Source organism: Dama dama, chromosome 20, assembly GCF_033118175.1.
Source record: "Dama dama isolate Ldn47 chromosome 20, ASM3311817v1, whole genome shotgun sequence".
NCBI classification, from domain to species: domain Eukaryota; kingdom Metazoa; phylum Chordata; class Mammalia; order Artiodactyla; family Cervidae; genus Dama; species Dama dama.
Window position 1 is genome coordinate 75,770,565 of NC_083700.1, and position 22,819 is coordinate 75,793,383.

At 37.9% G+C, this 22,819-nt stretch overlaps 1 protein-coding gene across 1 annotated transcript in view; it reads left to right on the forward strand.

Annotated features, from left to right (window-relative positions):
- The first annotated feature begins 1,082 nt into the window (after nucleotides 1–1,082).
- The window catches only part of C20H1orf141 (chromosome 20 C1orf141 homolog), a 44,973-nt gene continuing 23,236 nt past the window's right edge, over nucleotides 1,083–22,819 (forward strand). Inside the window, exons 1-3 of the mRNA XM_061120006.1 lie at nucleotides 1,083–1,101; nucleotides 12,696–12,783; nucleotides 16,739–16,896. Of these exons, the coding sequence (XP_060975989.1) occupies nucleotides 12,709–12,783; nucleotides 16,739–16,896 (233 nt within the window). The 5' untranslated portion in view covers nucleotides 1,083–1,101; nucleotides 12,696–12,708. The remainder of the gene's footprint in view (nucleotides 1,102–12,695; nucleotides 12,784–16,738; nucleotides 16,897–22,819) is intronic.

Genomic DNA, 22,819 nt, shown 5'->3' on the forward strand with positions numbered 1-22,819 from the left:
AAGACACTAATTCCACCTTTGTGCAAATTTGAGGTGAAGGCATTGTAATAATATTAGTCAAATGTTCACTAGAAACTAGTTACCAATCCCATACAAATCATTGCACTTCATGGATATGATTTATGAAATATGATAGAATTAAACTACCTCATATTTTTTATCATTGAAAATCTTGTATTTAAATAAATCGATTCCAATGTTTTCATACATTGGCTATGAATAACAATTTCTAGCTGACTTTTGATTACTACATAATTAAAACTGTATTTTTGCAAAGTTCTGTCATTGCCACTAGCATGGACTTGTGATGATTAACATTGTGTGATGTTTTCTAAAGCTTTTGTTTCCATTTTGATTTGCATTAGTTAAGGCACATTCCTGAAATACTTATCAACACAATTCTTGACTAAAAAATTAATCATTGTTGTAGAAAGTTTTCACCATTCTTGATCAAATAAAGAATGCTTTCAAGTCAGTCATTTTTAGAGTATGATTCTGTTGTGTGTGTGAATAGGGTAGTGTGTGTGTGTGTGTGTGTGTGTGTGTGTGTGTGTGTGTGTGTGTAGCCAAACCTGCTACACAATCTGTAAAATACAAGGGTGATTTTACAAATCACATGGGTGGTTTCTTGGCCTTAGGAATAAGAATGGGTATTTTTTTTATTAAAGTCGTAAGTCATGAAAAAGCAATCTTTCATCAGATATTCAGACTGGCAACTTCCATTCAGAGCTGCAAACTGCACGGAGGAAACTTTCTTTCTTTTTGAACTGTTGCGTTTCCAAAAGGAAATAAAGAGAGGCGGAGTCACTGCCCCCAGTTCTTTGCACTTTTCGCGGAGTCACTGCCCCCAGATCTTTGTACTTCTCTCCTTTGCTTATCCTCTCTCTCTTTCCACTCTTCAGCCTAATAGCTTTATATCCGTAAGGATTTGGTGAGTCACTTTGGATCTTAATCACAAAAGTTTGTGGGCGAAATCCCCTGGAGGCAGAGACCTTTTCAAGGCTAGGAAAGCTCAGGAAACTGTTTCTATGGACACAGGACGCAGAGCCAAGGGCCTGAATCCGGCAGAAAACAGTTACCAGAGCCAGAAGAGAGCAGAAAGTAGGTGCGGCTTGGGGAGGCGGAGGCGTTGGAAGTTTAGAAGCTAAAATTTGTATGGAACTGGAAAGCGAAATAAGAAACGCATGCTTTTATTAAGTCTTAGGCCCTTTCCCTCCCCAGCCGGTAACAGAACTTTCTCCCCCCGGGGATCTGGCTGGGGAGGGACTGAGCCCGAGGCGTCCCTGTCACGCTGGGTTGCGGAGTTGCTCCCGGAAGGTTTCCCAGGTAAGTGTGGGAGATAGCTGGGAGGCAAGCCTCAGGGGCTTCTCGCAGCTTCCTTGAAAGGACTTTTGCCTCTTCTATACTTAATTTTAAGGAGTTTCCTCAATCACAACATCTTTGATATTTTGGTTTCCTCTTAAAGGACCACAGGCAGAGGGTATTTGCGAAGGGCTCCCTGATTTCCAGGTGCCCCCAGCCTCTTTGCGCGGCCCTGCTGAGGTGGAGGCTCCCGGGGAAGGTGAACTGCGGGCATCATAAACCGTGCATCTCAAACTTCGGAAACAGACAGAACGGTTGTGGACGGGGCTGGTTGGAGCTGATCACTCCAGCAATAATTGTGATGCGGTTTCAAATTTGCCAGTAGGAGTCTTCCTATGGTAATCTCATTGGTTGCTCGCAATGGCACTCCCCAGAGCTTATACACATACTTTTAAAACATCTTTGATATTTTTCGTTAGAAGCTTACCATCCAACCTCAAACTGGTGCCAGGAAAATTTTAGTAATGTTTGAAAACCAAGAGTCAATTTTCTCCCCTGCTCTCATAACACAAAGGGGACAATAAATTATATAGTATGGATCTATGCGCAGAGACCAGGATTAATCTTGAAATCTTCTAATAATGATTTTTTTAAGTTAGTTCTCATGATTCGTGGGTTGTGTTGGTTTGCTAGAGCTGCCGCAACTGCAATACCATATGTTGTGGTCAATGCGCGGGTTGGAAAAGAATTTCCAGACGTGAGGCAGAATGAGAGGGAAATAGTTTATTAGAGTGGGAGATGCTGTTAGAACAGCAGGGCAGCTCAAGGGAGAACCAGCGTTGAATAGGGGTCCTTAGTCCACTTTCTACCCAGGGTACAAGGAGTGGGATAGGGATCTTGCAGGTCATTTGCTTATTGGATGAGGAAACTATACTGGGTGGGAGGGAGAGTAAGGCAAATACCTCCTCCCTATGGGGTAGGTGGGGAGACAGGTTATACTGTTCCATTAACAGTTACAACATGGGGGAGGGAAGGACAATAAGGGTCTGGTTTTCCCATTCCTGCATTCTAAGACCCTCCTTGGTTATCTGCTTCCTTGTCCTTGGGTCACCACACCACAGATAGTATGACTTGAACAACAGTAATTTATTCCTCACAATTCTGGAGACTAGAAGTTCAAGACAAGGTGTCTGCAGGATTGGTTTCTTCTTAAGCTTCTGTCCTTGGCTTGCGGATGGACCCCTTTTCCCTGTGTCTCACCTGATCTTCCCTTTGTGCATATTGTCTGTGTCCTAACCTCCTCTTCCTGTGTGCCGCCAGGCACAGCGGATCAAGACCCACTCTAATGACCTCATTTTAACTATTATAACTTAATTACTTTTTTAAAAATAAAGGCTCCAAAAACAGCCACGCTCTGAGATACTTGGGATTAGGTTTTCAACACAAAGATTTGAAGGTGACATAGTTCAGCCTGTAATGTGAGTCAACATTTTAGACTAAAAAAAAAAAAAAGAATTCTCTTGTGTCTGTACTTGGAATGTGAGGTAAAGAAATTTAGCCAGTTTTCTCAAATGGAGCAAAACATAATCACTTAACAACAAGTGCTTTCTAGGTGCTCAGTACAATGTTTAATGGGGCTTCCCAGGTATCGCTAGTGGTAAAGAACCTGTCTGCCAATGCAAAAAACTTAAGAGGCATGGGTTCAATCCTCAGGTCAGGAATAGCCCCTGGAGGAGGGCATGGCAACCCACTTCAGTATTATTGCCTGGAGAGTCCCATGGACAGAGGAGCCTGGCAGGCTACAGACCATGGGGTCACAAAGAGCTAGAGACGACTGAAGCAACTTAGCATGTATGCACAGTGTTCAGTGGGCTCTTTCAAGTACAAGTATAAGAGGTCTTTCCTGCAAGGAGTGAACATATGACCTGATGAAGCCAGATAAAGGAGTAAATGTTAATTTGAGCCTCCATTTTCTGGATAGTTGCTCAGTCCAGCTCTTTAGTTTATGAGTTTAAAGCCAGTTTCAGTTTTCTTTAGTTTTTCCTTTAATAGGAGATGTTTGCAACCTGATGAAGAAGACTTCTTCGCAGAGCCTATTATATTGGCAGCATTGGGCTTTTTGTTGGTTTGATTTTTGACGTTTTTCCAGTCCAAAAGTACTGTTAAAATGAATTAATGCTTTTTAAAAAGTAACTTTTTAGTTTGATATTATTATTTTTAGTAATGACTCAGTCTCTGATTGCTTATAATGTTGGCCTTGCAACCTTGAAATTGTTGATGTAGCCAAGTCTTTGCAGTGAAGCCAGTGGATGATTTACTTTGAGAGTGACTGGGAATTTTATTCTGCCCTAGTTGGCAAGTTCTCTATTTCATTAGGTTCTTTTTCAAAAAACTGTCATTACTGAGCCCATAATTAAGAACATAAATCTCAGTTTCCTTTGAAAATAATTTTACCAGGTTTAGATTTGGCAAGAACCAAATCTTATAATTCACTCAACTTCATATTTCATCCCCAGTAAATCATCCTGAATTAATATCATCCATCACAGATAAACTGGGATTGCTCCCCATAAAATGCTTTATTCAGAGACATGTCCAAACTAAATTATAATTTTCAGATCCCAGTTAGGTGTAAAATCCTTTATCTGGTGCTGAGATTCAAAGCAGGTAAATCAGTTCTTGCTTTAAATGAGATTTAACACAGTGAGGAAGAGATTTGTCAAATGGTAAATCTCTGTAGTACAATGTGCCAAGTTCTATCATGAAGGACAAAATACAATAGCACATAATAAAATGTAACTGTCACTGGAACAAAGAATGAGAGAATGTCAAGGAGAGTCTTGCAAAAGAGCTTGCCTTTACATTGCTGTGCTGCGTGCTCATTCGTGTTTGATTCTTTGTGACTTCATGGACTGTAGCCTGCCAGGCTCCTCTGTCCATGGAATTTTCCAGGCAAGAATACTGGAGCAGGTTGCCATTTCCTACTCCAAGGGATATTCCTGACCCAGGGGTTGAATCTGTGTCTCTATTTTCTTCTACATTGGCAAGTGGATTCTTTACCACTGTGCCACCTGGCAAGCCCACCCTTTACATTAGGAGTTGAGAAAGGATAGGCTTTTGACTAGAAGACATTAGGAAAGAATATCCCAATGAAATGAAAAGAAGGAATAGAACTTCTGTAGTGGTTCAGAGGCTAAGACTTTGAGCTCCCAGTGCAAGGGACCTGGGTTCAATCCCTGGTCAGGGAACGATGATCCCACATGTCTAGTTTTCATGTTGCAATGAAGACTGAAGATCCTGTGTGCTGCCACTAAGACCTGGCACACTCAAACAAATAAATATTTTAAAAAAGAAAGAAAAGAAAGCAGGAGTGAAGGACATGCTTGGAAAGGGGCAGGATGTGTCCTGGGAAAACAAATGGTAAAACATGGCAGAAGAAGCTGGGTTATGGGGGAGGTTAACTGGAAAGGTGGAGTGAGCCAGATCCTGGACTGTTTTCTTAAACTGTGCTGTATGTCATCTGCAGAGCTTGCGTGTTACTCTACAGATATTGGGGAGCAAACTGAGGTTTGAGGGCTGGAGCTGGACCTGATCAGTGTCCTGTTTAATTAAGCCAGCTCTGATGGCATTTTGAAGGACCAATATTTGAGGGATGAGGAGGAAAGTTAGGGGCTGGCAAATTAGGGAGATTAGAGTGCAGTAACTGAGAGAAGGGGAAATGAACATCTTAAGGTCTGAAGGAAGACAGTAGCATTGAAAGTAAAAGCCAGGATCAGACAGGCCTTGTCCAGTTGGGGTCAATGTAGCCTCACAGTACATGGAATTATGTGAAAGACTATTGGTCCATTTTAACCCCAAGATTCTATGGGTTAGGTTTCTGTGACCACATAAGAACTCTCCATTCCAGAAAGGAGCATTTCCCAGCAACTGTAAGTGTACATAAGATTGCTTCAGGTGTATCTATGCATATTTAAGAAATGAGATCATCTTTTTTATCCCTAGTTAATATATCATTGAAAGGTGGATGATTAGATCTATTTACTTGAACACAAACTAATTTTGTCTTTTGATGAGTCTCCAAATGACAACCCACTCCAGTACTCTTGCCTGGAAAATGTCATGGATGGATTAGCCTGGTAGGCTACAGTCCATGGGGTGGCAAAGAGTTGGACACGGCTGAGTAACCTCACTTTCACTTTCTAGTGTGCCAACATCATAATGCTTATCGAAGTAACATCAAACTGTCTCCCTAAACACTTACTATATATTCAAGACCTACACTAATGCCTTATGAGACAATGAGTTTTAGGTTTTGTTGACTGAACTCAGAAAAAAGAATTGAATAAAAAATTGAGAAGTAAAACTATGAGAAAATGACATGGTACAGAAGATATGAAATTTCTGAATTAAAATAGAATATACTGAATTGCTGGATTAAATAGAAGACATTGACTTGCTGAATAAATTTTCTTTATTTCCCAAGTTCCAAGCATTTCATTTCGGTATAATTGAAGATATATCCTGTGAAGTAGGCCATCAGATACATGGAGATCATTGGTGATTGCATGGTGACAGGTATGCAGAAAAAAACAAAATGATATGCAGATGTGGAACTTGCATTTTCCAGAATTTACAGGTAATCTCATACATTTTATCCCTAACCAGTAAATGTATCATTACTTATATTTACTTCTTTCACTTTTCAAACACTTTATGTGTCACTTGCATTCACTCAGTTAAACCTCATAGAAGCCCAAGTGAGGTGGGTTCTTCTATTATTCCCTTTTTATGAATGGGACAATACAGAGAGGGTAGGCAATTAGCCCATAGTCACACGGCTGGTAAGTTGCAGAGCCAAGGATTCAAACCCAGGCAGCCCAATTTTAGATTTCATGTTCTTAACCAGTATACTATGCTGCCTTTCTAAGTTTGAAGGTGGGAGAGAAAGCAGTGTTTTTTAATGTGATGGCTTCATCTAGGAGAACCTCAACAGGACTCTGTGAAAGATTTATGCATGCTCATAAATGTAAATGCAGACTAAAAGTAAGCATCAGTTCAGTTCAGTTCAGTTCAGTTCAGTCGCTAGTCATGTCCGACTCTTTGCAACCCCATGGACCACAGTACGTCAGGCCTCCCTGTCCACCAACTCCCGGAGTCTACCCCAACTCATGTTTGTTGAGTCGGTGATGCCATACAACCATCTCATCCTCTGTCATCCCCTTCTCCTGCCCCCAATCCCTCCCAGCATCAGGGTCTTCTCAAATGAGTCAGCTCTTCGCATCAGGTGCCCAAAGTATTGGAGTTTCAGCTTCAACATCAGTCCTTTCAATGAATATTCAGGACTGATTTCCTTTAGGATGGACTGGTTGGATCTCCTTGCAGTCCAAGGGACTCTCAAGAGTCTTCTCCAACACCACAGTTCAAAAGCATCAATTTTTCGGCGCTCAGCTTTCTTCACCATCCAACTCTCACATCCATACATGACTACTGGAAAAACCATAACCTTGACGAGACGGACCTTTGTTGGCAAAGTAACGTCTCTGCTTTTCAATATGCTGTCTAGGTTGGTCATAACTTTCCTGCCAAGGAGTAAGCGTCTTTTAATTTCATGGCTGCAGTCACCATCTGCAGTGATTTTGGAGCCCAAAAAAATAAAGCCTGCCACTGTTTCCCCATCTATTTGCCATGAATTGATGGGACCAGATGCGATGATCTTAGTTCTCTGAATGTTGAGCTTTAAGCCAAGTTTTTCACTCTCCTTTCACTTTCATCAAGAGGCTCTTTAATTCTTCTTCACTTTCTGCCAGGATGGTGTCATCTGCTTATCTGAGGTTATTGATATTTCTCCTGGCAATCTTGATTCCAGCTTGTGCTTCTTGCAGCCCAGCGTTTCTCATGATGTACTCTGCATATAAGTTAAATAAGCAGGGTGACAATATACAGCCTTGACGTACTCCTTTCCTGATTTGGAACCAGTCTATTGTTCCATGTCCAGTTCTAACTGTTGCTTCCTGACCTGCATACAGATTTCTCAAAAGGCAGGTCAGGTGGTCTGGTATGCCCATCTCTTTCAGAATTTTCCACAGTTTATTGTGATCCACCCAGTCAAAGGCTTTAGCACAGTCAATAAAGCAGAAATAGATGTTTTTCTGGAACTCTTGTTTTTTCAGTGATCCAGCGGATGTTGGCAATGATGTCTGGTTCCTCTGCCTTTCATTTACCATTTTCCATTTCCTCTGTGGCTGGTGCTTAATTCATTTATTCAGGTTGTTAAGTATTCAGGATGCAAGGATGAGTTAGATCTGCCTCCGGCCTTCAATAAATAGTGTAGAGCGGGGATAAAATATATCAAATGCTTTAAGAGAGTGTGAGTAAAGAACTAGAACAGCAGTATACATAGACTATCATGTGAATGTAGACATTGGACATCTAAATCACAGTTTATCAGGAAAGCCTCCCAGCAGAGGTGTTATTTCTATTGGATCTTGAGGGATGCATTGGGCTTAGAAATGCAGAGAACGGATAACAGCATGGTAGGTAGAGGAAACAGCAAAGACAAAGCAACTAGTGAAGGAAAATACAACACATTCAAGGACTGCAAGTTGTTCATCAGGACTGGGATATCAAGGATACATGAGGAGGAGGCAGGTGAGGTTCAAGACTTAGTCAGAGGCCAAACCTTGAGCCTCATAGGATAAAGCAAGGAGCTTGACCTTTGTCCTGAAATCCATAGGGGTTGAAGTGTAATCAGGGAAGCATGTGATTGTATTTTTCTTGAAAAAATAATTCAGGCAAAAGTAAGAATAAAATGGATGGGATGGAACAAATGTACAAAGATATTTTGAAACTGTTGCAATAACCCAGCCAAGTTGTGGAATCTTACACTGAGACAAATAGCAATGTGAATGGATAAGAGGAAAAAAACTGAAAAGATATATAGGGTGTAGAATATATAAGAGAAAGTGATTATTATATATTTAAGGAAAGGGTAGGAAGGAGTTTTCCTGGAGTGTGTTGGTGTTAGTCACTCAGTTGTGTCTGACTTTGCAATCCCATGGACTGTAGCCCACCAGGCTTCTCTGTCCGTGGAATTCTCCAAGCAAGAATACTGGAGTGGGCTGCCATTCCCTTCTTCAGGGGATCTTCCCAACCCAGGGATTGAACCCGAGTTTTCTGCACTGGCAGAAATGCAGACAGATTCTTTACCGTCTGAGGCACAGGGAAGCCCTAATTAATTGTAAATACCTCTATTTTTAAGCTCAAATTATTCCCTAGTTTTGTTCCCATCTCTTAGCCAAAATTCCAGTGATGTAAGCTTTTACTTTATCTATAAACCAAAACAGAAAATTTGCCATTATCTTTTTTTTTAATTTTAACTTCTAGTGAGAGATACCTATCTTCTACTCTGTTGTACTCAAAATAGGAAAACATTTTAGAGTAATGGGAGCCATTAACCTAGCAGAGAATTTGAGAAGCAATCAGGAGAGAAGACAAAATGAATATGACAGAGCTTCTGATATTTATTTTCCATTTGTCTCTTAGTAAGAAAATCCTGATTTTTACCTGACTGTATCACAGAGATAAAGGGATTGCAAGTCCCAGCCTCCCTTTTAGCTGGGTGCAGCTATTTTACTATGGCTATTCCTGGAGAGTGGTGACCAAATTCTGGTTTGGGGAACAGCTGCATTAGAAGGGTTTTTAAAAATATATCCCTGGTCTTTACCTCTGTAAATCCTAACTTAGTGGGTCTGAGGTGGTAACTGGGAATTTGTACTTCTTGAAACCTTTTTAGTTCATTCTGCAGTGTAACTAGGATTGAAAACCATTACAACGCCTAAGTTTCTGGGCTAGATGCCTAAGATATAATCTATGTGATAATAAAAGTTGGAAGAGGTTTTTGGCTAAGGGAGCAGAAGAATGGATTTACTTTTAGTCCTACATTTGGGCCACCTATGGGAAATCTGGACTGAGTGAGGTGTATAGGTTGGAATTGAGAAGAGAGATTTTGTTTGGAAATAGGTGGTGGTAGATGAAGACCTGAGTTTGGGAGGTCATCCTGAAAGAGTATATGGAATAGTGGAAAAATGGCTGAACATTTAAGAATGCTAGTATTTAGGAAGTAGTGTGAGAAAAAACAGCAAGTTGAAGATATTGGCAAGGAATGTTTAGAGAAGGTAGGATGACAGGACTGTTGTCATAGAAACAGAGAAGGGAGACCTGTAGAAAGCAGTGGTTAACATTAGCCAAAGTTTTAAAAACTCAAACAAGATAAATAGGAGCAGGAAAGTATCCACCTATTTATAAAATGGTGACCCTGGTAACTTATGAGAGCAGATTTAGAGGAATAGGTTAAGAAGAAGTCACATGATGACCAACTGAGAAGGAAAAGGGATGTAAAAAATTAGAAAACCTCAGTATAAACAATTATCTTAAGAATTTGGCTATCAAGGGAAGATGAGAGAGAGTGTGATGACTAGTGTGGAGAATGGAGGCATTTTTTCCTTTTTGTTTTTTTAATAGAAGAGCCCTGAGCATGCTAAGGAAAAGGAATTGGTTAAGAAAAACAATAAAAGACAAAGGGACGAGGAAGTAAAAAATGGAAATAATTCTTTTAGGAGGCTAGAGATAGTAGAGTCTAGGGTATACGGGCGGAATTAGCTTTGGATGGGAGAGGCAACACTTATATTAAAATTAAAATACAAGTGAGATGGCAATGGATGGATGTCAATGAGACTTTGGTATGAGAAGTGGAAGTTAAAGAAGTTCTTACCTGATGGTCTCTATTCTTTTTGGTGAAATATGAGAGACTGTTTGCCTTGCCTAGGAAGATGGGTGTCACAAGAAAAATGTCTGCCAAGAGACAACTTACTTACTTAGAAAACTTACTGTGACAGAATACCTAGCACAGTTTGTTTCATGTAATGGAGTTAGTGGCTAGAAGCCAAATGAAATGTTTATCATTAAATGAAATTGTATGCTGATAGAATAATGAAGTAGAATTTATGCCCATAGAAGTATAAATATGAAACCAAAGTATGAAGCCAGTATGCTGGTTTAAAATAGACATTAAAATTAAAGATTAAATCAAGAAAGGACAGATGGTCAAATTGAGGGACATTTAATTTAGTCTGGATGCTCTTGATTAAAAGGTTAGTTTTTACTTCATGCAAAAGCAGCTGGGATGCACCATCGTATCAGACCTGGTGGGCCTTTGCTCTCAGCATTTACTTGAAGAGACACAGCTAGGTTCTTGGTACCAGGATGATGATGAAGGCAAGCAAGTTAGTCTGTGGTGTTACCTCACCTGCAGTCTCCCCCAGTGCCCTTCATCCACCGGGAACCACTGGCATGTTGCCAAAGAGCTATGAAAACATTTGCAAGCTAAAGAAGAAAAGTTTGCCTCCAAAATATGAATATAAGACTGTGAAACTGAAACTAATAACATTCTGTCAGTTTCATTGTCAAGCTTCGTATTCTTCACCTCAAAGAAACTCATGATGAGCACACTGATTTGCCAGAAATCATATCATAGCTAAATAATTTGCTCATAGCAAAAATAATTTTAGATCAAAAACAGAAAAATTTCCTTCAAATTACAGTTTTATATGTGTGTGTTTATAAAAAAAAATAGAATGATGTGGCATAGCTTAAAATGTCTGATGTGATGTTGAAGATGAGGGACTGTAAAAGTAAAAGGCATAAGACATTTTACCCTTTAAAAGCCCTTCTTTCTGTCCCTCCCACAGTAAGCAGCAAGTCTCCATTCCCTCATGTAACTTATGTCTTCCTCAAACTGGGAAATGCATTCCTTTGGTTCTTCTAGTTATTTACCTCTGTGTATTTTATTTAGAAATAGAAATCTTTGTCCCCAGTAAAATAAATTTTGGTGAGAATTATAATATCCTTCCCCATATTTGAAGTCATATTATGTTTAAGAGAAACACAGAAGCTAAAATTCCTATAGTTGTTTTTAGGATATATAAGAGGGGTGGTTTCTAAATCTGAGAAGACAGTATACAGTGTCTAGATAATCTCTAATTTCTCCCCTACTCTCCTGTAGGAGACCCAGAGAATCTGAGACATTCACACTGTGCTAACACCTTTACCCTACATCTCTCTTTTCCAAGCTGCAACCCAAGGTTATGTGGTTCATACCAAGGCAGGCTATCTGCATAGCTCACAAAAGTTCTTTGTCACATAGGACTACATCATGGGATGGAGGTGGAGTATTTAGATGTAGCCAAATGTCAGAGGACTTACTGGGATGGTAAGACACCAGCAGAGCATCAGGAATTCACCAGCACAATAGATGGTAAAGGAAATAAAATAGAAGACAGCTAAAAGATACCAAGTACAAAATAACTTGAGCTTTTGGCATAGGGTTCTTAATTCTTGTCTTTTCATGCTTTATTGCCTCTGTGTGATGTTGGCTGAATAATATACAATATGGGAGACATTGCATAAAAAGTTTTTGAGCTAAAAAGAATCTTAGTGTACATTGATGTTCACTAGAAATATTGATGAATTCAATACTTTCTGTGAAGTTTCACAGACACTTAAATAAATGTTGCTGGAACCCATTCAATTCAGTGAACAACAATATGTTGAATGCATGAATATCTACTCAAATTTTTAAAATAAATAAATAAATAAAGTAGAGGGAGTTTTGGGTTGGTATTCCTGATCCTTATCTCCACTCTGCCCCTAGATATTTGTATTGCATTGTAAGGTACTTTGTGGCTTTTAATTTTCTCATCTGAAAATGGAAATAAATTAGACCAGGTTCTAGTGGCTAATATTCAAGTCCCTAAAAGTAATGTGGACCATCTGAGCCCAGATGAGATTTGTAGCAAATTAATTAACTGGAAATATGAACTATTATGGCAACAGACCCTTCCCAGCTTGGCTGCTGCTCCTTCTGTGTGACTGATTGCCTGCTAAGTGCTGTATTAACAGTCTTGGATCATTGACCAATTTAATTTGAATGTAATTAATTCTATAAATGTGAGCTCTCCTTATTTACTTTTATTAAAATTAAATCACAACAAAAAGAAGATATAAATCAAACTGCATGCCCTTGCTTCAGGTATGAGTCACATCTGGTTCTCATACAGTAATCTTGAACTTTCTTCAACTCACCTTTACTCATGCTTTTAAAAATTCCTGGGGTCCACATGCTTCTGGGAATTCTGATCATATGAGCTTCTGTCTAAAACATTTGAGTACTTCTACAATTCTGTGAATTGTCCCATGATCTGGAAAAGAACTGTATTCTTTTCTTTACCTAAAACACTGTTGGAAAGGTATGTCTCTTAATTTATGCCTAAATAATTAATTATATGTTTAATTTTGCTTTGGAGACTTATTCCTCCCCCCCTCTTCCTTTTAAACAGGAATTTACTGACAATGGCAGAAAGAGTCTTAGAGAAGTTGGATATTCTTGATGAGCAAGCAAAGACCCTCTTGGCCACAAGAGCAAAGGTTTGTAAAATACAAGCTAAAATTCACTAAATTTTATCATTAAAAGGTTGTCATTTCAAATGTGAATGGGCTATAGACCAATTTTTAAAAAGAGAATAATTGAAATAATAATTTAAATAATAATTGAAAGAGTCGTCTATGTAATACTATAAAGAATTGATTAAATATACGAGCTAACTTCCAGCCAGCTGTAATGTGTGGTTATGATGCATATAACCTGTTTTTTTAAAAAAAATCCTAAGCAATCAAACAGTAAATGTGACCACTCCTGGGACTTCCCAGGTGGTTTAGTGACTAAGACTCTATGCTCCCAATGCAGGGACCCTGAGTTCAATCCCTGATCAGAGAGCTGGATCCCACATGCTACAGCTAAGTGTTCACGTGCCACAACTAAAGACCCCACAGGCCACGACTAAGACCCTGTACAGATAAATAAATATTTTTTTAATGTGACTAATATAGTTTTTACTTATATGTTAAATGTAAAAACTTGTTTAGTTGGTTCATTAAAAGGAAGAAAATATTTGATGTAGCTACCAAGTTAGAAATAAAGTTCTTAGAAAATAAACTGAAAAGTGCTTGTTGTTTAACTGCTAAGTCATGTCCGACTCTTTTGGAACCCTATGGACTGTAGCCTGCCAGGCTCCTCTGTCTACAGGATTTCCCAGGCAAGAATACTGGAGTAGGTGGCCATTTCCTTCTCCAGAGGATCTTCCCTACCCAGGGATTCAGAGTCTCCTGCATTGCAGGTGGATTCTTTACCACTGAGCCACCAGGGAAAACCCAAAAGAGTGAGACTCTTGTAAAATTAAATATAAGATATTAATAAAGAATACAGTTCTGAAACACCAGATTTTTTACATGTGAGCAATTTAATTTGGTTACAAAAATACTTATAAGATAATATAACAGTGTGGATAAATTAAGCATATATAAAGAGCAGTGGAGTTTGAGAAATCAAGGAGGACACCACAGAAACTCTTAAGTGAATAAACATATTTGCAAACCTGAAAATGAAAGCATTAATGTTTGAAAAATAATTTGTTTTTTTTTAATATTTCATAATTTTCTCCTTTCATTCAGAAAATAAAGTAGAAGAATATGGAAAAATGGAATACATTTGTTCTGTGATAGCTATCAAAATTTTGAAATACCAAACTAAGTGTAACTTAACTAAAGCAAACCTGTTAGATTTTGACACCCCAAAGTTTATTGCTTTTTAATTTTTTATTTTAAATGAATTGTAATTTGCTTTAAAAGTATAATCAGAGATAAATCTATTAAATTTGTCACAAAATTTCTTTATACATAAAATGTTGTTATAATTAGTAATAATAATTCTTACTTTTTCTGGGAGCCTCCTTTGCACAAAGCATTTCCATGTATTTCCTCATTTTGTGTAACTGTGCTTAATTCATGCAACTGACAGAAAATTCTCTGGAAGTTCTTTTAAAAGTAAATAAAGTCATTAAAAAATTTTTTTCTTAGTTTTCAAGTTATATTTTTGGAAACAAGTTAAGCAATATATATAGATATGTATAAAGAAAATTGTACATAGGGAAAATGATATAAAGAAATATTAATAGTCTTTGGCCTCTTCCCTCTAATCCTTTCCTCTGAGGCAGACTCCTTTTAGCAGTTGAGGTTTATCCATCTACATCTTTTTTAGTCTTACAAAGATATACAAATATGAATATATGATTATATACATACATTTATCTTACAAATATCTATAATATAAATATACAGGTACATATTTACATACACATATATTTGTGAAGATAGACTGTCTCTCTTTATTGTCAAAAAAATGAAATACAATATATGAATCAGTTTGGTAATTGCTTCTTTATTTTTTAAAACCTTTTATTTTGAAATAATCTTCAATTCCATGGTTGGAGGAGCCTGGTGGGCTGCAGTCCATGGGGTCGCAAAGAGTCGGACACGACTGAGCGACTTCACATTCTTTCTTTCTATAGTTCCTTTTGGAGAAGGAAATGGCAACCCACTCCAGTGTTCTTGCCTGGAGAATCCCATGGATGGAGAGGCCTGGTGGGCTGCAGCCTGTGGGGTTGCAAAGAGTCGGACACGACTAAGCAACTAACACACACACACACAGGAAGTTACAGAAATAGTACAAATAGTTCCAGGTACCTTTCCTCAGTTGACCCCAAAAGTGACATCTTACATAGTTGTGGTTCACTAGCCAAAACCAGTATGAGTCACATCCAGCATTGACACTGGTGTATTACTGTTAACCAGGCTGCAGACTTTACCCAATCATCTCCCTTTTTTAACCTTTATTCATTTGTATATGTAGTTTTATGCAATTTTATCACATTACAGATTGTGGAAACTACCATAATCAAAGCATATTACACCTCCATCCAATAAAAGTACTCCCTCATGTTACTTCTTTGTATTTGGATCCACTTGTTGCTATTGTTTAGTCACTAAGTTGTGTCCAACTCTTTGTGACCTGATGGACTATAGCCTGCCAGGCTCCTCTGTCCATGGAATCTAACAGGCAAGAGTACTGGAACGGGTTGCGATTTCCTCCTCTAGGGGATCTTCCCAACCTAGAGACTGAACCCACGTCTTTTGCATCTCCTGCATTGCAGGCAGATTCTTTACCACTGAGCCACCAGGAAAGCCTATTCCCCCATCCCAATTCTGTCTCTATCCCCAGCAATGATGAATCTATTCTTCATATCTATAGTTTTGTAATCTTGAGAATGTTATATAAATGAAAAGTATTCAGTGTGTAAAATTTTGAGATTGACTATTTCACTATGCTCTTGAGATCCATTAAGATTTTGCATGAAGTAATAATGTTTTTTTAATGGTAAATAATATGTAAAATTTATTGCTGAGTAGTATTCCATTATATGAATGTACAGAGTTTCAATTGCTTACCCACTGAAGGCTATTTCATTGTTTTCAGTATTTTGCTTTGGAAAATAAGGCTGCTAAAAAAACAAGCTGAAGTAAAGCTGCTATGAATATTTATGTACAGGATTTTTATGAATGTAAGTTTTATTTCTTTGGGGTGAACGCCTAAGAGTGTGTCTGCCACTGCAGTGTCTGTCTCTCAGAATCAACCAGGTTAGAGCCACAAGGTTTGGTTTGAGTTCCCCCTCCCTGTGCCTCAGTCTGGAAACGGCCTTCAAGAATAAGCTAGGCTATTGTAGGGTTTACCTCATTTGTTTCTCTTTCCTCAGGGATCATGGTCCTGCTCTGCCTGTTTCCTAATGCCTGATTGTAGTTATTTTCATATACTTTGTCTGGTTTTTCAGTTGTTTATAGCAGAAGGGTGATTCCTGTAGGACTTATTCCCTCACTGGCAGAAACCGAAGTGCTCATATCCTATGATTTCCTTTTCACGTTATTATTTCTTTATTCCTCTGTGCAGTTCTCTGAGAGAACTTTTTAGAGAAGATTTTCAGCTCCTTAACTCACTCTTTAGCTTTACCCTTTTTGCTCTTCAGTGGATCTGTATAAATACTTGAACAGAATTCTCTTTTGATTGCTTTCTTAACTCAATTTCTGGCTCTGGCTCCACCATGTATGTGGCTCCAGGGAGAGAAGTGGGTTGGAGGGACCTGCCTGCTATGGCTTCAATAACTCTATGGATTAATAATTGTCTTTGCTGAATATATAGGTCATTCTTAAATTTGGAACTTTAGAATCTGAACTTCAGAGGGAGCCTTAATGAGCATCTTAGTCCCACACCATCACTTAATAAATAGGAAAAGAGTCTGTACACAAGGCCTCCAATTTTCATTGCATTATTTTTCCATTGTTGCATTATTTTTCCATTGTTGCCTGCCACATAAATTCTGTGCATGAGGGTGTATGTATAAAGTGAGATTAATTTTGTCCTTTATATACAGGATTTTCCTCATATGAAATGTACTCCTTTTTTTCACTGTGTTATATTTTGGATTTGTTGCAGAAAAACTACCTTCAGAGTCAAGTAAAGAGAAAGATTTCAGTGATACCCCTGACGTTTGATTTCCAGTTGGAACTTGAAAAGGATATTGCTACCTCCATGTCTAAGACAAACTCAAAGATCACAACAGACAGATCATATGGCACTAAAAAACCAAAAAGGTTATCATTATAACTACTTGAAATTTTCAGTCTGAAGTTTTAAAGCATTATTTTTATTGACTTAGATTGTGCAATCTATATTAAGTGTAAGCTTTGTCAACATAGGTATATTTCATAATGGTTATGAGTTATAGTATGCTAGATTCATATTCTCAATACTAGTTTATAAAATATTTATTATAATATTTCACCATTGTAGATGATAATTGTACATAGTAATTATAATTCTAAACATTTAAATAAAGACTTCTTGAGCTTTATTATATCACTCCAAGTTAATATCAGGATTTATTTCAAGCTTCAACCAATATACTGCAAAAAAAAGAGATATTCCTAGAAAACTAAGTAAGGCAGTTTCTCTGTGTACTTACAAGGGGTAGCCTGAATATGTAATAATTGGTCTTTCACTGGCACTATGCATGTATGTAATGAGGTATAATTTTTCTAGGCACTAGAAATGTGGAGGAGATCCAAGACAAAAGAAATAGTAAGATGTAGAATCAATGAGACTTCAAATCAGTTGGGCATTTGTGGTAGAGTGAATACTGCTCTTACCTCATTTATTTTTATTCTGTAGTAGCTCAACTTTCTGGTGGCCTTCCGCAGTAGCTCAGTGGTAAAGAATCCACCTGCCATGCAGGAGACACGGGTGTGATCCATGGGTCGGGGAGATCCCCTGGTGAAGGAAATGGCAACCCACTCCAGTATTCTTGCCTGGGAAATCCCACTGAAAGAGTAGCCTGGCGGGCTATAGTCCATGGGGTCACAAAATAGTCAGACATGACTTAGCAACTAAACAGCAAAAACAACTCAATGTATTAAGTGCAGTTTCACAGATACAAACCCAAGTCTTGGTGAGCTAAAATGACTTGCCCAGAGTCATACAGCTAACAAGTGGCAGAATCTAGATTTAAATACTAGTTAGATTTAAATTTCAGAGCCCATGCTCTTATCTCTACCACATTCTACAGACTGATTTCCAGCTTTTGGTCTTGGTGACTAGATGTATTTTAGTGTTTTGTACTTAGGTAGAGATCACGGGTTGAAAAGCAGATAGGGGTGGGTAAGAGATTAGAATGAGAAATGCTGAGCTTTGGGGCATCCAGGTGATGGTATCTAAAAGACAACTGAACAAACATGTCTGAATATAAAGTAAAACAAGACCAGTTAGACTCAAAATACAGCTTACTCAACTGTATTTGTTATTTGTGATTTACCAGGGTGTCAGAATATGTTTCCATTGTGCAGAAAAGGAGTTTGTTTCTAACACAAATAAATATTAATGGTTTATATGCTTTAGCTTTATCACAACTTCTTTCACTACTACTTTGTTTTTATGTAGATACGACCAATACTTTTACTTCAAAATCATTTATAGATCTATCCATGTTGAAATAGAATATTTTAATAATACATAGAAAAAGTTGCATAAAATAGAAGTTGGGCATGTAGAGAAGGGAAAAATAATACATCTTATTATATATTGTGTATTATTAATTATAATTATAAATATTTTATATTTGTATATATTTTTATTTTTATTATATATAAGTCATTATGTGATAGCATAATATATGGCCAATGACCCATTAGATACATTTAAAGATAATGTGCAATGTGTCTTATGGCAGCATTTTCCAGGACGATATCATTGCTTTCCCTTTCCTGTCTGTAGATTATAGTTTATAAAGGCATCATTGATCCTAATAGCTGAGTAACATTCCTTTGAATTGTTTAAGTCTGGCTAACTTGAAGTTTGAAATCAGTATCTAAATTATAGAAACAAACTGGCACATAGTTTCAAGATTCAAAGACCAAGTAAACTTTGTTTGATCAATGCTCAGAGGACCAAAACTAGCACACATGCGAAAAAAAAAAAGTACGGGAAAATCAAAAGAATTTACATCAGAATTAGGGTGTAACCCAGGCCAAAAGAAAGAAAATTTGGTTGAAGAAATTAAGAGGATCTAGTATATATAGATAAGCCCAACTGGCAGTATATCTAGGTTCTGAGATTTCCTTCTAAGACTATTTCTAACATTTTCCTCTTTTCAAATAATTTTTCTCATGTAGCAATTTTGTGCTGTCTTTCACTCTTGCTTGAATGATTGGCCCTAAACCAAGTTCAAATAAAAAATTCTTAGACAACTTCATTTTAATTTTTAATAGTAGTGCTGCTATCACATACTACTGTGATTTAATTTATTAATATTATTCTACAAGTGTTGATTGAGTGACTGCCATGCTCTGGGCATCTGACAGCAACTGTGAAATATACCTCATCAGTGGGGATTCAGATAAGTGAACAGGCAAGCACCAGTTGCTACAGAGAGATTCCTCATGTGAGAATCAACAAAAGTTTCTAGGGGAGGTGGCCCCTCAGGTGAGACCCAGAGAGTTAGTTAAGAGGCATCAAAATTTAAAAGAAAGAGATTCCAGGACAAAGGGTCAGCCAGAGGTAAAGGAAAGTGCAGCTCATTTGAGGAACCAGAAGTAGTTTAGTGTTACTAGACTTGAAAGGGATATGAGGCAGAGACTAAAGACAGATTGGTAAGAAATTGGGCTAGAAGGGTAAAGAAAGGCCAGATTACCAAGGGCTTTATGAGCCAGGTGAACTCTGGACAATCTCCTTCAGTGAGGAACCACTGAAGGGCTTAAACTGGGAAGTGCATACTTGGATTCTAGAAATATCATTAGGTAGTAAAAGAGGTTATTAAAAACTATGAGAGCTCCTCAGAGAACCTAACCTTTTAGAATTCACAGTATCTCCAAAAACTGCCTCTTCCAGGAAACAAGTCATCTTGCAACGAGTCCTTTTTCAGCCATAACAGAATGATTACTTAAATAGCAGAGTATAAGGGGCAAGTTTTTCCCTCATATCAACAGTGATATACTGATTACCTTGACTATATTGCACAGATTTAATTCCTCCAAATTGGGAGATGCAGCTCCTTGTCTTATACATGTATGTATGCTCAGTTGTGGGCTTCCCTTGTGGCTCAGCTGGTAAAGAATCCGCATGCAATACGGGAGACCTGGGTTTGATCCCTGGGTTAGGACGATCCCCTGGAGAAGGGAAAGGCTACCCACTCCAGTATTCTGGCCTGGAGAACGCCATGGACTGTATAGTCCATGGAATCGCAAAGAGTCAGACACGACTGAGCAGCTTTCACTATGCCCATTTGTGTCTGACTCTTGGGGACACCATGGACTGTGGCCCACCAGTCTCCTCTGTCCTTGGGATTCTCCAGGCAAGAAGACTGGAGGGCATTGCCATTTCCTCCTCCAGGGAATCTTCCCAACTCAGGGATTGAACCTGTGTCTCTTGCGGCTCTGACATTGGCAGGCAGATTCTTTGCCACTGAACCATCTAGGAAGCCCCCTGGTCTTATAAGTTACATTAATTATAACAGGATACCAACCTCTACCAGTGCTTACAAACCTCATTCCTACATAAGCCAAGATGTCAGATCTGATTCACACAGATTTCAGCTCAGCCAGCCTTAACCTTACAACATAATCATGACCACCAGTACCAGAGTAACTCCTTCCAACTGCATGCCTTTTTCATTTTTGATCTCTAGTCTACTGCTATTCAAAGTGTTGTCTTCCATCCTGCAGCATTGGTATCACCTGGCAGCTTGTTTGAAATACAGAATTTTCTGACCTCATCCCAAACCAAAGCTGCAGTTAACAAGATCCCCCAGGTCATTTCTGTGGACACTAACGGTTGAGAAGCACTGCTCTAGTCTTTCAAACATGGAGGAATTGTTAAATACAGATCGTGGGGCCTCACTGGCAGAGTTTTTGATTCTATAGGTCTGGGCTGGGGCCTGATAATTTGAAAGTCTGGTTAAGTCTCCAGGTGACACTGATGCTGTTGGCATAGGAACCACCCTCTCTAGCTGTGCCCCACTGTAATCATGCTGGTCAACACTGACATCTGTTCTTGATTTGATGGATATCATAGCAACACTCAACCTGGTGTTATGATCACCTAGATGAAACATGCCTAGGGTTGAACTATAGTTGAGTTTTGTTTTCAAACCAGTGGTTTTTAACCCATCTGCATGTTAGCATTACTCAGGGAGCTTTAAAATAATTGGATTCAACTTTAATTAGTTTGGAGTAGGGCCCAGGCATTACTATTTTTAAGATTTCTCCAATGATTCTGAGAAAAGCTAGGATTGAGAATCATTAAAATTCATAGGGCTTCTTTCTCAGTTACTCCCAGAGACATCTTTTCCATGTTACTATTAGCTCAAGATTTCTGCATTTTTCTGGTATAAATGGAAACTGATAAAGGTGATGGCCACAAACATCCAAAATTTGCTGGAAGGACATTCCTGGGATTACTTTACTGATAGGCAGAGAGTTTTATAATCATTTGAAAATCTCTCTCAGTCTTTTGCCTTTCATTTGCCTATAGTCTTTAAGACTTGTCAGCAAATACCAAAGCTACTCTTCTTTGCAACTTTTCATAATTGGACGTTTTACAAGTCTTTTTAGAAAATTACCTGGAACATAAGTTTTAAAAGAGAATAAAAGTGATCTCTTCCATACTGGATTCTCAAGTGAAAATGCCAAATTTACCACTTATTAAGTGGTAAGAACTAGGAAACAAGTTAGGGGCAAGTAGACATATTAAGAATGCCTTTTCTTTAGATGAATAGGAGCTTCTCGTTAGAAGAATTACTTTCCTAAAAATAAATCCAAAAGAATATTCCTTTTAGAAGTATTTTTATGATAGAAGGATAAACTTGCATACAGGAAAGATAATGAAATATGAACAGAGAATATGGTTACAGCCTATAATGAAATTTAATCAGTCAAATTCTGTCTTCCTTAATTCAATATACATGTCTTATACTCTGTGTGACATTAGCCTGGCATAGAGATTAAGAAGATGGGGATTGTTTGTCACTGATTCACTGTAAAAGAATCTTCTTTCTCACTGCCTAATGCTACCTGAGTCCCAAATAGCTTGACCTTCATAGTTGTTACAGGAATCCACACTCACTGAAATGAGTGAAAAACCACAGGCCATTTAAAGGGACTCATATGAAGGAGGGAGATGAAACTAAACTCGTTAACTGGTGACTCCTAATGAAACACATTCATGGGAGGAAAATTTAGAAAATCTCTCTCAAACAGGGGGAAGGGGATTTAGAAAAAAAGACTTTTTAAATAAAAAACTGAATAGAGAAATTAAAAACAGAATACAGATGAAGACTGCATTGATAATCTAGATGATCAAATAAAGACACAATCTTATAAAAATACCCCCCTCCAAAATGAAAATCAGGTTAAAAAGAGACATGTATGTACAGTTTTAGGATACTCCATATGAAAATATACATTTAATACATAAATCAGGAGACAAGAAACAGATGGTGAGGAAATAAAAGAATTATAAGAAAAAAGTGTCATTTAAGACAGACTTCAATTTTCAGATCTAAAGCATTATCAAGTGCTAGACTCAATTTTACCATTGAGTAATGGTAAAATTACTCAATTTCAGACAGGGGAGAAAATAGCAGTTAATTACAAAGGAAAAGATAGCAAATAAGATTCATGTCTCATCTGTATCTCTGAGGCTAGAAAACAATAAAACCTTTCCAACTTTTAAATAGACTGGCAATCCAGGAATCTGCTATTTGGGTGAATCATCATTTATATTTGAGAAAACAGACACAAGTTTTTGGACTTGAAAGACTTTAGAATGTAATCTACTTATTTATTCTCCCTGAGGAACCTACTTGGAGAAATATTTTTATCCAAATTTAAATTAAATATGAATAAAATAAAGATCCAAACTGAGTGTCTTTATTACACAAAAATGTATTTGAAATTTTCCCATGGCACCTGAATGAAACTCTGGGTTTCCATCTCAAAATGGCTGCTCTGTGAAAACACAAAGCAT